Genomic DNA, 17,691 nt, shown 5'->3' on the forward strand with positions numbered 1-17,691 from the left:
AGACCAATGAAAAAGCATTCAGTTTTCTTACAAGACGACTTTTAATAGAAGTAAAGGAATCACCTCTGTAAAATCAGGATGGTAGATACCTTACAGGGTAATTAGATTCAAAACACAGAGAATCCCTCTAGGCAAAACCTTAAGTTACAAAACAGACACACAGATAGGAATATTCATTCTATTCAGCACAGCTATTTTCTCAGCCATTTAAAGAAATCATAATCTAACACATACCTAGCTAGATTACTTACTAAGTTCTAAGACTCCAATTCCTGTTCTGTCTCCGGCAAAAGCATCACACAGACAGACCCAAACACTTTGTTTTTCTCCCTCCTCCCAGCTTTTGAAAGTATCTCGTCTCCTCATTGGTCATTTTGGTCAGGTGCCAGCAAGGTTACCTTTAGCTTCTTAACCCTTTACAGGTGAGAGGATTTTTCCTCTGGCCAGGAGGGATTTTAAAGGTGTTTACCCTTCCCTTTATATTTATGACAATCACTGACCAATTTTAAATCAGGATTGGATGCTGTTCAAAAAGTTATGCTCTAGGAATTATCTTGGGGAAGTTCTATGGCCTGTGTTATACAGGAGGTCAGACTAGATGAGCACAATGGCCCCTTCTGGCCTTGGAATCTAGGAATAAGCATCTACTGGACCAGGGTCTCTCATCCTGTCCTATGGAGTGTAACATGTGACACCCTCATCTGCTTCCTTCATGCCCCAAGAGATCCAGTTTACCCTTGTTTACTCTCCATCATATTCTAGTGCAAGAAAACACTGGGGATAATTTTTCCTTTCTTCAGGGTTCTCTGACCCCTGAAACAGTTATTCATAAGCAAAAGGCAAAAGGTTAAAGTTTCCTTTATAGAAAACAATATAAAATGTGTGCATTGTACTTCGACTGCTTCCCTGATGTACAAAATGTCTCTGTAGACTAAATCCTTACATTGTATATCTGTCTTCCTGTCAGCAAATTTTCATTATGAAAGTATTCTAGGATTTTTTTTTTTTTTTTTTAAACAAAACAACTTGTGTTTCTTTTTTCATTAGCAGGAATGCAAGAGCATCAGGTTTGACATACTGACTCCCTGGGACCACTTCAAAGCCAGCAGAGGTGAAAGAACTCTGCATCCTCTTGTGAAAGAGTAGTTAAGTTCTGTGCAGGTTTATTTTGTGCAGGTCAGTCACATGAGACCATGGCGAAGGTCCTGTCCACCTCAGGCAGGCACCGAAGATCCTCAGGCATTACTTTGTGAGGATAGGGAATGTTGTGTCTGATGGCCTCCAGCCAAAATTTCCTCTCTTCTTCACCGTACAGCAAGGTCTGTGTGAGTTGGCTGCTGCCCTTCACCCCAAAAGCAGATGCATTTCTGCCATGTCGTTATATAGAAGGTTAAGTCCTTTTGGAATATTCAAGATGAAACAATATATAAATAAGATATTATGGAAGCTTCGTGATCTGGAATACATTTGCTTCTGTAGACTTATACATTAATGGGCTCCACATGGGTCCAGATGCCAGAGGTTTGTGCAAGCAGATATAACTGCAGGCTTGGGCCATACTGGATATTGTCCTAGTCACAAATTAAACCTCAAATTTAATGATCGTTTGACAGCGTCTGGTATACCAGTTCACAACTCTAAATCCAGGCTACTTGGACAAATATTTGGCTCAGATGCATGAGTACAGTGTATTAAAAATAAATAAGAATTTGTCAATATGGCTTACAAATGCCACCTAGACTACGTTTTTTTTAATTTAGCTACATACATAGGCCCCCATGCTTTCCCCCTTGCTGGAAGCACTAAAAGTTCATGTGGCTGGACACCAGCAACCAGAGTGAACTCATCGGAAATGACATTGGCCAGTTCACTTATATCTACAGGCAGAACATTACTGCAGGAGTTTAGGATATGACTGATTACGTCACTGTTTTCTGCCTTCGAGAGAGTGCACGTAGAATAGACCACAGATCCTCCAGGACACAAGGCTTTAATGGCAGACCTGTAAGTAACCAAAAAAACCCAAATTTAGATCTCTCAGAGTTATTAAACATAACCAAATGGGGGAGTAGGGGACCACCAAAAAAAACCCCAAAACACCACACCTACAGGAAATAAACCTTCATCAAATTGTCATAACTGAGCATTTCATTGATAATCAGGTAATTACCTGTGTTATGTTCTGCTCTCTCATTTAAGTGTGTATTTTCAAAGTACCCTATGATATTCTTAAAGGCATATAATAATTTACAAGTAGCATTTTAATATATGATTCCAAGCGTACTTCAGAATGATCATCTTACCAACGCTTAACCAGTACTCTTTGGACCTGATTTTCTAATGGGCATGCACAACTGCAAGTGTTGTGATTGTGCATACAAACTGGGTGACAGAACATACAAATGGCCAGCTAAATACCTAGCTGGCCATTTGCACATGCAGACACCAAAATGAACATGTAACTGGAGTAACAGCACAGAATTATTAGGCTTGCAGTTTGGCATGCATTTCTGCAAATCAGACTTCCTGCTTTACTTGAAAGGTACCCTACTACTGTATCATCTTACAATCTCCCTATGATGGGTCAATAACTCTGTTTAGTAACATATTTTGGGGCTGATCCAGAAGCTTTTCCATGTATTTAACAGCTGCAGGATTGGGTCCTTAATCAGCAAATGCTTTGTCTAATCAAATGTCTCTAATTGCATGAAAGCTAAACGTTAAAATGCACAATCGCTCTATTGACAAAAATAAAACCATAGCAATTACATACAATCTCAATGTTACAAATGGCATCTGTTATTTTTCTTCAACCTCCAAACACAAGAAAAAGAAACAGGGACCCTGTTTGCTTTCAATTAAAGCAGACATCTTATTAAGGGGGAGGAAAATACAACACAATAATTTCTTAAAACGCTGAAAGGAGATCTCTGAGGCACATTCAACTACCACAGAGTAAATGTTATGGGAGCAAGGGGAAAAAAGCCATGCTACAATACAACCTATTTTTTCCAATCCTGTAGCATTCTTCATACCTAGCATCCTTAAATGTTTAAGAGAGTGACTTTTGTTGGTAAAGCTGTTGTCCTAAAACCATCTCTCTTCTAGCAATTTTCACCCGAAAGGATCCTAAGAATGATTTAGAAACGGATATGTAAACAGATCACTTCAGTCACTACTGGAATATGGCCACCTCTGGGTGAAAAGTGCCCACTTCAGTAGTTGGCAATACTAAACGCAAGTTTACTGAAGCATACCCTTCTCATTTGAAAAGGCAGCTGAATGCAATTAGTCAACGTGGAACAAAGTCCTCAACATTTCCAGAGGGCTATGCAAATATTAATGCATCTGAGTGGTCAGGACGCAGTTTTATAGCTCCTCTGGAAGACTGCACCTGCAGAGGCAGCACTTTCTAGGACCACGCTGGCCTACTGACTCAGTCGTGATCCAGTAGGAAGAACACTGCCGCCGCCGCCGCCACCACCTAATCCTGTGTAACACCATGGAGTTCCTTCCAGGGATCTCCCGCAAAACAGGCTTAACCAGACCGTGCTTCACTTTTGAGATCTGATGGGATAGGTCGTATTAGAATATATATTTAATCCGCAGAAGATATTTTGAAAAAGTGGGAGTAAGCGATGTATGATGTCTCTAAGAAACAGTTATAACAACGTGGGGAAAAAGGGTTTCAACCATTTCTCTTTTAAAATACTGCTCTTGTAGTGTCATGGAAGAATAAAGTCATATTTTGGTTTCCTGGCTTTTCATACAAAACATAATGATATTTATATCCTAGGAGCATACTTAAAACACTATTCAGCTAGATGCTTTGTTTGAAGAGGAAGTTAAAATGAGAGGTATAATTTCACCCTAGACCAATGGGGGGAGCTGTTCAGGGCAGCTCCCACTTGGCAGAAAAGTAATGCCACTTCAGAATGAGAACAGGTGGAGAAAGGAAACCGGACCTTGAAGAAAAGAACGGGCTTTCAACTTGATTGGGGGAATTTCCCCCTTTATTGGTGAAACCTCAGTAAAGAGAAGCCCAATCCAAACCAGGTTCAGGATAAGTCAAGGGTTAGAGGAGCTCTGCAAGGAAAGGAAAGCCCTGCTCAAGGAAGCGAAGGAGGCACCAGAGAGAGCAACTCTTTCAGTGATTGTTATTACAGTAAAGTTCTGTTCAGCTTCCCAAGTGAGTGGGTGTTGCTGAGTATTCCTGCCAACCCTCCTTTCTGTTCAGAGTGCAATATTCACTCCCTTCCTCCCACAAATCCTATTTAGATTTGTTGCCAGAACGAACACATGGCTTCCTGTAGTTTAATCTAATGCAGTGCTAGCAAACCTGCCATTTCTGCACATCATTCTTAGCAGGAAAATAGGGACGTGAAGTGCCCGTGCTGGCGCCAAACACACTGCGACTTCTCTGTCCTTTCTCTCTCACCCCACCCATTTGCCTCTTCACCCTCCTCTTCTCTCTGCATCTGTCTCCATTCTCTCACCATCCTATTGTCTGTAAAAGAAATGGGGCAATGTTTAGGCCAGCCAAGCCACCAGAGTGCACCTGGACGAGTGGAGCACAGCTCACTGGAAAGCAGGGCAGGTAGCCAGCAACACACATTTGACTCCACAAACAAGCACGTTGAGGGGAGTGCTGTAAATTAAGTAATATTCTTTCCTGCTTAAGGACAAGTTAGACCAGGTGCTTTAGTGCCTCTGTTGGCTGCCTGTTCTGCTTTGTTTTCATTCTAGCATTTGCAATTTATCTTTCTGAAAGGAGTTAGTTAAGGCTCAGTTGGTAGGACTGTCTTCTAATCCAAAAGACTTTGTGGTAAAGTCTCTCTTCAGAATTCAGGCTAATGTCTGACACTACAGCACAGTATTTTGAGAGGAGGTAGCACTGCTCACAGAGAACTCAGTCACTAAAAATCAAGTCCTGTCAGATGCTCAGTGCCCTCATCTACTGATACAATCAATGGCTGATCAAAAATAAAAATAAAAAAAGATAAGGCACTTGTCACCTGTCATGAGGTGCTCTGCACCTTTAAGAAACGGGCTCCAAATCTACAGACGTAATAGCATAGTTCACTTATACATCTACTACTTATTTCTAAAAATGTATGATTAAAATGGAAGCAATGTCTGGAGGGCCCTAAAAATACTTTGGTGAAAATGAAATTAAAGTACATTGCTTTAAAACAATCAGACTGCGATCATATTTGCTCCCAGCAATGCAGTTTCCTTTAATTATATTTCTTAAAACATCATAAGTCAACCTTTAGTAAAAACTTAACTATTAAAATATAAAACTAGTTACACTAATTGTGTTTTCAAAAATTTAAATCCAAGTTCATGTATTCACCATACCAGATTAAAAGTAGTATAAATTTGCACATAATTGAAATGGCTTGGAATTGAAGCTTTACTTCTTTATATTGAAGCCCTAGTTCAGTACAGGAGCAACTGCTACTTTAAGCCTTATTTTGACCTAAACTTTAAAGTAATCCAATATACATTCCTGTAAGACTATTTGTTTAAAAAGTCGTAAGAAAGACACCTGTGACTGCTTATTAACAAGGACGGGCAATTGTTAACAGGAGACTCTGTAGTACTTTTGTTGCACGTAATATCTCCATTTTTGTTCTATAGACAAGAGAAACTGTTAATAGCACTAACATTTAAATGCCTACTAACAAATCACTGCTATCAAAAGATGACCTGCACAGCAGCCTGCAAAGGCAGCTTCCTAGTTTGCCAAGTAGGTGCCTAAAATAATTACACTACTTCGGAAGAGCCAGCTTTTTGGGGCTTCAGAGGCTAACAAGCCATTGAGCATGGAAATGTACCTATATTTAGGATGCTAAAGAAAGTAGCATGGTAAGTTGCTGAGGCTCAATTTTATCCTTTAACACGCTTCATTCACAATTTCCAGGCCTACTCAGAGATATCCTCTTCCAGGTAGCTACCACTTTCAGGTGAATAATGCACATCTGTAGGTGTATAGGAAGAGAAGCTGCAAAAGATGCCATTAGGTTTTATAACAGGAGGAGAACAAGCCGAGAAGGAAGGGAAGAGAGGCACTGAGGAAGAAAATAAAATGTTTAGAGGCAAAAATAAATCCTTCCTTGGGTGTCATATGTTACTTTACAAGATATCGGAATAGTACAATTTATGGGACCCACTGTGATATCAAATACTCACAACCATTTAATCATGTTTTCAATCACTAAAGGACTGGGACATGGCAAATTAGATTTGAGGGAGACTGGCAGATATGTCTGTGGAAGTTTGTGTGATGCTTGCCCACACTATGCATGGCTTAAATAGTGATATCAACATTGCTGGATAAATAAATTACAATATTTCCAAGACAGACATATGTAATAGTCAGGGCATAGCTGTATACCATTTTTCAGATGGATGTTTAGCAAACCCAGGTACAACTCTCATGCAATTAAGAGGAGTGTAAATTCCTCTATGGTAGAAATTATGCATTTACAAAGAATTCATTGTCACTCATTTTTTACTGAATATCTCTTTCGAGACAGATTTACTAACATGCATATTGAATTACAGCAGCCAGAGGTGGAAAAGACCTATTAAGGTCATCTAATCTGACCCCCTGCCAGTGCAGGGTTGATGGATGTGATTTTGAAAAACTACATCGTATTCTAACACATACTTAATGTTTTCTTTGGTCGAAGTCTCAAGATTCACATTAAATGTAACAGGAGAGGAAACTGACACTTAAAAATTAAATTAGAAATAAAGAAAAACAGAGCAATAAGATTACTTCAGTATCTCAAAAAATAAAAAGATCTGTTAGAATCATAGAATCATAGAATATAAGGGTTGGAAGGGACCCCAGAAGGTCATCTAGTCCAACCCCCTGCTTGAAGCAGGACCAAATCCCAGTTAAATCATCCCAGCCAGGGCTTTGTCAAGCCTGACCTTAAAAACCTCTAAGGAAGGAGATTCTACCACCTCCCTAGGTAACGCATTCCAGTGTTTCACCACCCTCTTAGTGAAAAAGTTTTTCCTAATATCCAATCTAAACCTCCCCCACTGCAACTTGAGACCATTACTCCTCGTTCTGTCATCTGCTACCATTGAGAACAGTCTAGAGCCATCCTCTTTGGAACCCCCTTTCAGGTAGTTGAAAGCAGCTATCAAATCCCCCCTCATTCTTCTCTTCTGCAGGCTAAACAATCCCAGCTCCCTCAGCCTCTCCTCATAACTCATGTGTTCCAGACCCCTAATCATTTTTGTTGCCCTTCGCTGGACTCTCTCCAATTTATCCACATCCTTCTTGAAGTGTGGGGCCCAAAACTGGACACAGTACTCCAGATGAGGCCTCACCAATGTCGAATAGAGGGGAACGATCACGTCCCTCGATCTGCTCGCTATGCCCCTACTTATACATCCCAAAATGCCATTGGCCTTCTTGGCAACAAGGGCACACTGCTGACTCATATCCAGCTTCTCGTCCACTGTCAGCCCTAGGTCCTTTTCCGCAGAACTGCTGCCTAGCCATTCGGTCCCTAGTCTGTAGCTGTGCATTGGGTTCTTCCGTCCTAAGTGCAGGACCCTGCACTTATCCTTATTGAACCTCATCAGATTTCTTTTGGCCCAATCCTCCAATTTGTCTAGGTCCTTCTGTATCCTATCCCTCCCCTCCAGCGTATCTACCTCTCCTCCCAGTTGTAGAGTTGTAGAGACATGCGTTCAATGACTCTAATACTTAAATGTCACAAAAACTTTGGCGTTATCTAATGCCAAAAGGTGGGCATTTCACACTAAAAGTAAATTAAACAATGTGATAGGTTGCCATTTTATCCCTTTTTTTAAAAAATGGCATTACAAACCCAGCCTTTTATAAAACAGACATATAAGTGGATATCAAAACAATATAATATTTCGTATTACCAATCCCACGTCCCCAGATGGCTCTTTCTGTGCATGATTATATGTTCTACATCTTTTTGGAAGGGTCAGTATTAATATCACTAATTTAACCATTTTCAGTGTTAAAAGAAAGATTATATGGGTTTCAGGGCAAGTTACAAAAAATCTAACATTTCAACAGTGCCATCTTTTGGTCACTAAGCAGAAAATTGATTTTTCTGGTTTTGATCGGGGAAAAAAAAAAGCAAGGAATCGCTTCTAAACCATTCATGCAGCAAAGAATCTGAAGTCACATTTAATTCATCCACGCCCCTTCTCATTTGAGATGAATCAGACCACGCATTCCCCTCCCCCATTTCTTTAAAAATCGAACTGAGCCCAGTCCTCCCTAGAGTCATGTCAGTTATATCCCATAGTTTTTCCAAAATCAAGCTGTCAAGGCCAGGGAAATTCCGTGTGTCTACAATACCTAATTCACAATATATTGTGATGACAGCAAGGCATGGGGATGGCGTGACATCAGTACAAGTATTCTCTCTGTGTCCCAAGCATGATGCTTTCCTCTCTCCTCATTACAGTGAGCTTTGCTGCCATACAGAGACAATGCTGTTCCAAACAATAATTAAGATAAAAAAAGAAGTTATATCAAGTAATTTTTTTTAAAAAGGAAAATCTCACCTGTTTTGTTTTCCCCAGCAGCCTGAACACTTTGAAAGACAACAGGCCCCTATTATTCTGAGGCAAGCCTGGAGATGATCCTCTTGCTAACAGAGAGCTACTGTATGTCATTTATAACACCAGAAATACAGAAGCCCTGTAATAGAGGCCGACTACCTGTTTCCTTCTTGCTCGCATGCCGGTTTAACCATCAGAATTGTAACAATCAGCTGTGTAACATTCAGATATTTTATTTCCATATTAAATGTCACACCTGGTTTGCAAGTTCCCACTCTGGGTTTCCATGCTGCCATCATCACAAGTGGCAGTGCTATTTTTAGCAAGACAGCCCCTACCAGCAGGAGGCATTCCACATATGCCGCAGTCACAAAACTTAAATACTCTAGTCATGTAATCGTAATGGAAATGGCTTCTTCTCTTGCAAACTTTCAAATGCCTGAGCTGAATGAATGTTCTTTTTTATGCCAACAACTTAGTTCCCTAATTAAAAAACACCATGTTCGTTTACAGCCCAAGCAGCACTTCCTCAACAAGGGAAGGGAGAACAAAAGACTCACAAAATCTCCTAGGGACTTCATCCTGCAGCCCTAATTATTCCAGGCAGCACTACAGGTGGGATATTAAAAAGCCCCAAAGGGAGTTAGAGCTGGTCAGGAATTTTCTGACAAACAGATTTTCCTCAGAAAATGCCAATGTGTCAAACACAAAATGTTCAGTTTCAACAAAATTCCAATGAAACACATGCAGGGCTCTGTCACAAACTTGTCTGATTTCCTGCCAGCTTGCTCGGGGACCCTGGGCTTCCAGGGTCCACAGCTCTAAAGGAAATGGGTGACATGATGCATTACTGCAATAAGACACTCATATTTATGCTTCTAAGTCACATAGGGGCTTTTGAAAATCCCTCTCTATAATGATCAAAGTCAGGATTTTCTATAAGAAAAATTCATATGTATCCACTTAGCTATGCAGTCAGTTTTCAAGTACAGTGAAACTTACAGTTTATAAGGATAAACTAGATTTTTCAGTCTTTTCATACTGAAAAACAAAGATGCTAACCTTCCATTCTTTTCTCTTTTTCTACTAAACTTAGGACAAGTGAAAAGCAGCAAACTGACACCACAGGAGACTGAAAACTCCACGGTACAATCCTGCCCACGTGCTCTATCCATGCACTGAAACACCACCGCTGACACCCCTGGGTATATCAACACAGCAATTAAAACCCCGCGGCTGGCACGTGCCGGCTGACTCAGGCTCCTGGGGCTCAAGCTCAGGGGCTGTTTAACTGTGGTGTAGATATTCAGACTTGAGCTGGAGCCCAGGCTCTAGAACCCCGCAAGGTGGGAGGGTTCCCAAGCTTTTAATTGCTGTGTAGATGTACCCCATACATTTTGTTCACCCTCCAGATGCGTTCAGTTCTTGGCCTCTCTGCTGAGACTAACAGTAGTGCCAAATTAATGCCAATTATGATATTTTTGTGACAAACACACACTTGTTCATTAGGAAATTAACCAATTCCTATTTAAATACATCACTGAACGGCCTTTAGACAGTAATACTGTAGCTTTGATGTCACTCCTGACTTCAGCTGGACTTGAATGGAAGGGCTAAAGGTGAAGAGCCCTGTATCCAACTGCTACTCTCTTGAGCTACTCAAACCACTGAGATACAGACCTTGTGAAATATATTTATTTTCTGGAGTAAATTCACTGCTGTTAATTGTCACTTATAGTAGTTTTACCCTGGCTACACTGGGGTTTGTGCTGGTGCAGATACACTGATGACAGTTCGCTGATGGCTAAAATAAGAGCAAATCCCCACTGGAGATAAGACCTTATCTGGTTAACTGAGTGAAAGATGACTTCAAGAGGACTACTCATTTGCTTAAAATTAAGGACATGCTTAAGTGGTTTACTGCATGAGGACCATAGCCATCATCTGATCAAAGAGGGACAACTAACTGTAAGGAAAGGCTGGTGTGAAATGGATACAGTAGAACCGCAGAGTTAATGAACACCAGAGCTACAAACTGACTGGTCAATCACACACCTAAAATGGAACCAGAAGTACATAATCAGGCAGCAGCAGAGACAAAAAAAAAAAAAAGAGCAAATACAGTACAGTACTGTGTAAAACAAACTACTAAAAAAATAAAGGGAAAGTTTAAAAAAATATTTGACAAGCATATTTCTGTGCTTGTTTCATTTAAATTAAGATGGTTAAAAGCAGCATTTTTCTTTTGCGTGGTAAAGTTTCAAACCTGTATTAAGTGAATGGTCAGTTGTAAACTTTGGAAAGAACCATGTTTTGTTCAGAGTTATCAATATTTTAGAGTTACGAAGAGCCTCCATTCCCAAGGTGTTTGTAATTCTGAAGTTCTACTGTACATGTAATCAGAGAAATCGTGTGACCCTCTTTAGCAACATATGAAAGAAGAGTTCAATCTCTGTACAAAACACTAGAAGGCAGCAACAAATAGCAAGACTTTTTTTAAAAAACAAGAGGCTTACAAAAAATGTGAAAGTGAAAAAAACCCAGTTTTTCTCTTAAGTTTAAATAAAGCATCAGATGAAATACTCACCTTAGTTAGGACCGGGTTTAGTGATCTGTGTACCTTGTACTGCCCAATGCAATTAAATGAGTGAGTTATAACTCCCAGAAAAAAAGATCAGAAATTAAAACAGTCAACCTTTTCTGCATTACTGGATGCTGCTCTAGTAAAATAAAGTATTTTACCTATTCACATAGAGACAGAAAATCCATCTCTCCTCTGTCTGAACAGAAAGCACGATAAAAAATGACAATGAGTGGAAAGCAGCACTGTAGTTTATTTCCAATCTTGTTAAGAAAATTCACCACCTCAATGGAAACGTGCAAATAACCTAGAAATTTTGAGGGGGGAAATATATCTGGTAATGTACAACATTTACTACATATTAAATGCCCTTTTTCATTAAAAATGAATAAATTCTTCAGTGAGACCACATCACTATTTTTCAACTGCTGGAGAAAGCAGATAAACATATAATAGCTGTGTTTTGAAAAGCAGTAGTCAGCTCATTCTCTTTCAGAGGAAAGAACATTTTCAAAAGGCTGGACTCAAGGGGACAGTGCAGGTTAGGTGGTATATTAGGTTACCGTACTAGAGATTCACCTGGAGAACGGTGCTGAAAATCCTATCTTATGGCACATGGGCAAATGATGAACTCATCCTAGTCCACCCATTTGTGTAGATCTCTAAGCCATTATTTAGCAATCTCTGCTCAGGAGAAGCCTAAGACTGAAGCAGCAAGAGTAACACAGACCAGAAGCTTTGTGAGGAAGCTTGTGCAGCATTTACCTATTTGTACCTGCATTTACCTAATGCTATTAATTCCCTATTTTTCTGAATTCACTCTTTTAAGTGAAAGCATGTGTATGCAAACTTACAGAAACAAGAAGTATAAGTGGTTTTGGTAACCTCCTGGCTTCCAAAAAGAGAGGCTAACCGAAACCATTTAAAATACCATATGATTACCAACATTCCTACTAACATTGAAGTTATATATACACACAGGCACATACACAATACTGCACTTCCGTTGCATAACAGTAATACTAAAAATACATATTATGGAGTACCTGTCACAGTTCCAGAGTTAAGGTTGAATACTGTACTGCAATTCAAACACTTCATTACATACAAAGAATACAGCGTGTCCTCTCCAAAATTTCAGCTCTTATCCTGAGTACAAGATGAATTTTCCAGAAGTTTACAAATAAATCAATGAGTGACTTAAAATTAAAATAAGACCTTTAAGAAATTTAGCATTCTCTGTCAAAACATTTTTCGAACAATCTGAATAAGACAGACTCTTCAAACTTCCAATATAGTTAAAATGCACTGAAATCCTGATCATTGGCTACATTTTTAAAAGGATTACCAATTAATTTTGGCCCAAACAACCTTAGCTCTGCTGTGCAATGACATCATAAAGCAAAAAGGGGTTGGGGGGGGGGGAAATCATATTTGCCTTTAAAAATCAGTTCTCTCATCTGGGCCTGCAAACACTACTATACAGTAATCATAATTGTATGGTCATTACAAGTTGTTACTACAAGTAGGAGTTACAATTGTTTGGCTCTGCATTTCTATACCTTAATTTGAAAGTTGATTTAAAAAAAAATCACAAATTTTGGGCCAAATTTGATCTCACAGTATTAATTTATTTCATTTGCATTTCATCCATTTTATTATTATTCTCTTTCCTTCTATAGTTCATAATTACCACTAAACAATGTAAATGCTCAGCCTTTACATAGAACTAATTAATCCTAATAAAATCTCTGAAGCAGGTAGGTATTTATCCCTGTTTTACAATTCGGAAAACTGAGGCAGACACTTTAAACAACTTGCTCAAGATCAATGGAAAAGTCTCTATCGAGACAGGATTTGAACTCAGTTCCACAATCTTAGTCACACACAAGCTGTCAGAACAAGTAATTGACAATGAGTAGACCAGTATTCTCTTATTATTGCTACCACTGAATTGCTGACCCTCCTTGCACAAGTCACTTAGCTTCTCCCTGACACTGTTTCATCCTTTTTCTTGATGGGGTGTTGTGAGAATTCATTAGTGTTTGTAAAGCATCCTGAGATAAAAGATACTATAGAAATCCAAAACATTATTAAACCATTTACTGAACTCACTGAGACTATGCACACGCTTAACTACCTTGCTGAATTAGGCTCTTAATCCTTGACATGCCCCTGACAACAGGAGCCTAATAAAAATGATTTACTCTCTAAATTCCAAAATCCAGACAAGTGAAAAATTACAGTGCATATGTTGTTGAATTTACAGTCTGATTGAGCCCATTGGAAGGAAAGATATATTAATATTTTTCTACTGGAAGTTACAGATCAAAAATATATTGTCCTCACAAATCCAAATGTTTGTTGCTGCTACTGTTTGAGGCTAGTTCACTGCACATTCAGCAGATGTGATGTTTTTCTCTTCTGGATTTAGGGATAACTGTATTCAATATAATTGGGGGTGACAGGCACTTTTTTGGCTTGCTTTTAAAAACCAGGTTCCTGCTGTCAAGAGTTTTCTACATCAGGATTATAATCCAGAATGATTTATACAAATTTGGAAAATTTCAGTGAATGATGTATGCTTCCTTTTGCTAGAAGTTCACAAATTAGATTTTACATGTCAAATATTGAAAAGAGAAAACCGAAGGAGGTCAGTGTTTCAAATGTGATTGATTTCTTCAAAGGAAATGGGTGACATGATGCATTACTGCAATAAGACACTCATATTTCGGTTATCAATCATAGGTTTCTGGAAGGCCTTTTTTCTCTGGAAGTCATGCAAAAGTATCTTACACTGTTCCTATGGAGCCTTCCATAAAAAAACACTCTTTAAAAAAAAAAAACGTTACTTTATTCCTCTCTCAATTTGCCTTGATAGCTGGATACTTCTGAAGTGAATCATTGTGCGCATTTAAAAGTTTAGTGTTTGATCAATAGCTATAAAACAATACACAGCTGCAGAAACTATTTTTTGGAAAGAAAAATAATTCTTCTTTAACCCAGCTCCAAAACATGTTCATTTTATTATACTGTATTGCATTATTTAATTGTTCGTTTAATCTTTTAAAAATTATTTTCTAACACACATATACAAGGACAACAGTTGTATTAATAGTAAACCAATAGGAAAAAATATTAATTTTCATGTGGCTGGAGGCAAAAACTAAATTGCTGCTAAAATAATAAACTTTCAGGACTATTCCTTTTTCAACAAAATATAGTCAAACCAAATCTGAAAGGTATTGTCAAGGCTGAATCCCCACTCTGTCACTCCGAGTGCAGAAAGTGGGGGCCCGCAAGGATTCTAAAAATTAACACTTGCCACTCCGGGCTTGTATTAAACTCCCAAGGTTACAGCTTTTCTCTGGCCTGGGCTTGGTAAACGCTGTCACCACCCAAATGCAAAAAAATCCCTTGGACTCAGGAAGGAGCATTTGGGAATTCCTCCCTGTGGGGTACCTTCAAGCCCTTTCACACACACACACACACACCTCCGGGGAAGAGCTGAGAAAGACAACAAAGGAAATTAGCTGTTACCACCAGCTAATCAAACAGCATATGCACAAATCTCTTAGGACACCAAAAATCCAATCCTGTTCCTAAAAAGGGTGAATTTTATTAAAAACAGAAAGAAAGAAAATACATCTGGAACTTAGGCTTTTGCTAGATTTTAAAAGAGCAATTCCAAAAGTCAAGCACCCAAAATAGCTTTCTTGGGGGTTCAGTTTAAAGGTTACAACCAAACAAAAGCATCTGGGGTTAGCACAGAGGAATCCACAAGCCAATAAGAAATAACCCTAATCGCATCTTTTTAGACATTTCCTAATTTTCTTACATATCGGCGGCTCCAGCTAAGTAGGTTCCAGGTATAAATTGATAATCTATAACAGGGGCAGGCAAACTTTTTGGCCTGTGGGCCACATCGGGTTTCTGAAATTGTATGGAGGGCTGGTTAGGGGAGGCTGTGCCTCCCCAAACAGACAGGCATGGCCCAGCCCCTGCCCCCTACCCGACCCCCACGCTTCTCGCCCCCTGACAGCCCCCGGACTCCCCGCCTTAACTGCCCCCCACCACCCCATTCAACCCCCCCCTCCTTCCTGACTGCCCCCTCCTGGACCCCTGCCCCATACACACCCTCCACTCCCTGTCCCCTGACGGCCCCCCGCCGCCCCATCCAACCCCTCCTCTCCTTCTTGACTGCCTCCCCGGGACCCCTGCCCCCATTCAACTCCCGTTCCCCACCCTCTGAGTGCCCCGACCCCTATCCACGCCCCTGACCACCCCCTGCCCTCTATCCAACCCCCCCGTGCTGCTCCCTGCCCCCTTGCCACGCTGCCTGGAGCACCAGGACAGGCAGCCGCGCCATGCAGCACAGAGTATCGGTCAGGCTGGGCTCGGCAGCCCCCCTGCCCAGAGCATTGCACTGCAGGGCGGCATGGCTGCAGGGGAAGGGGGACGGTGGGGGAGGGGCTGGGGGCAAGCCTCCCAGGCCAGGAGTTCAGGGGCCAGGCAGGATGGTCCCGCGGGCCACATGTGACCCGCGGGCCGTAGTTTGCCCACCTCTGATCTATAATCATAACTGGCTTAAAGCTGCTTACAGCATTACTGCTCCATGTCCCTGAAGCCCAGAGAACAGAAAAGGGAAAGTTTCTTTCCCAATTTTAAAAAGTTCTACCTTCCCATTGGCTCTTTTGGTCAGGTGCCCACTACTTTTCTATAACCTGTGGGCTTGTTAACCCTTTACAAGTAAAGCAAGCAGAGAACAGACCAAGAGGGATTTTACAGCTAACTGGCCGGCTAGGTGTCCATCAAAGGGAGCTACTCTCTACCCCATGTATCACAGGTATTGTGGAGAAGCTTGCATTGCTGTTTCTCATGCTCTGGATAAAGAAAGGGCTTAAGTTTTCTATACTGCTGGCCTATATAACCTTGTAGAGGAATGAAATTCCTTTTCAAGTAAAATGTATAGCAAGCCTGATTTCGATTAAATTGCAAATTTTTACATAAACACTACAATTTGTATTGCTGTTTAACCTCTTATTTATAGGCATGTGCCTCAAACCCTGCAAAGCTATAACAATTCCACAGCAGCAGCAGACAAGCTAAAAACTTATGGTTCAAGCCTACAAACACATGCGCTCACATGGGTAAACCTACTGAGTTCGTGTATGTAAGTGTGGACAACACTGGGCCCTTATGCTCCTCCTGGAAACAGTCCAAATAACACAAACAGAGAGGCAGAACAATCAGAGATCTAGTGTGACAACTCTAGTGGTAACCATCACTGACTGGCATGTTTGTCATCAAATTAGCCTAAAAGTGAACTTCAAGTGATAATTCTGCTGAAAAGTAACAGAGAAAAATGCCTGATCAGAATTTCCACGATTGGACATGGATTCAGACCACTTCACTGAAAGTGGACATGGATTCTTGCCGGGTAAGCAGGCATTATAAAATGGTTTTTAAAAACAATTATAAACCATACTTAAACCTCTGCTTAAAACGGGGAATACGGCCAGAATCAAAAATACCTCTAAAGCCACAATGAACTTTTTAGGTGCTCCCTCTGTGTTTGTTTCTGTATCATAGCAGGGTGTTTTGAATCATTCTGCAAATGAGGCAAGTATTAAATGAAGATGCACTCTTAATGAAGTCAATAGAATGGCACGGACTGTACGTCAGTTGATAATTTGGACCCTGGTGTTTGTATTGCAGTTCTACATTTAAATGATTCTACATTAACTCTTATTGAATTTTAAAATTTAACAATATTACAGACTGTAGCACATTCTGCACTTACAGAGTAGGAGGAGTACTGTACATGAAACTTGGATTTGGTTGTTACACATACCGAATCTTGCCACAATATTATTTAATTTAATCACAAGAAAGCTTCTTTAACAGCTTTTCTTTCCACTTCTCACCTTAATAGCTGAACCTGTAGAGCAGACAACTCCTTCCTTTGGATGAGTCTAAGTGTAGCTTGCTGAATATCAGAAGAGAATAACCAACTTCTGTCATTTGAACACGGAGCATCCAGCAGTACCTGTACAGCCAATGAGTAAAAGAATGAACAAAAGTATTACCTGTAAAGAAGTTAACTATCTGTGCAATGCATCCTATTCGAAAGTATTGGAATATAATTTCTGTAGAAAATTTACAGCATCATTTTTTGCATTTTAGAAGCGTGAAGAAACAACCAGTTTAAAACATTTTACTGTTTTTGTGCATTTCTGAGACCAACCACACCCTATTTACTGCACCATGAACATTATTATAATTATCACCTGAATAGCTCCCACCCTTGATCTCCCTTGCTTATTCACCTATTTAAATGTTACAGAGTACTAACTGCTGTGCACTATTCATAATTCAATGTGATGAGTCAATAAGCAACACCATGTAACGTATGCTCAAACACACATGCACGAAGTCTCAACAGTTCAAAGTTTAAGGTATGCAGAAAACATCTGGTCAACTCAGTAGACTCCTCCCAGACAAATCAGAAGGACCATCAAATGGAGAATAAGTTT

The 17,691-nt window shown here is 40.1% G+C and overlaps 1 protein-coding gene across 4 annotated transcripts in view; it reads right to left on the reverse strand.

Moving 5' to 3' along the window:
• Positions 1 to 22: 22 nt before the first annotated feature.
• The window catches only part of NSUN3 (NOP2/Sun RNA methyltransferase 3), a 29,449-nt gene continuing 11,780 nt past the window's right edge, over positions 23 to 17,691 (reverse strand). For 3 of the 4 annotated variants that reach the window (XM_048870100.2, XM_075118116.1, XM_048870127.2), the window contains 3 exons: positions 17,083 to 17,204; positions 1,914 to 2,002; positions 23 to 1,377 (listed from right to left, as the gene is read on the reverse strand). In XM_048870100.2, coding sequence (XP_048726057.2) covers positions 1,178 to 1,377; positions 1,914 to 2,002; positions 17,083 to 17,204 — 411 coding nt within the window. In that variant the 3' untranslated portion in view covers positions 23 to 1,177. Of the gene's footprint in view, positions 1,378 to 1,718; positions 2,003 to 17,082; positions 17,205 to 17,691 lie in introns of those variants that run through there. The other variant, XM_048870118.2, reaches the window with a different exon arrangement.

The sequence above is a fragment of the Caretta caretta genome, chromosome 1, assembly GCF_965140235.1.
Source record: "Caretta caretta isolate rCarCar2 chromosome 1, rCarCar1.hap1, whole genome shotgun sequence".
Lineage (NCBI taxonomy): Eukaryota > Metazoa > Chordata > Testudines > Cheloniidae > Caretta > Caretta caretta.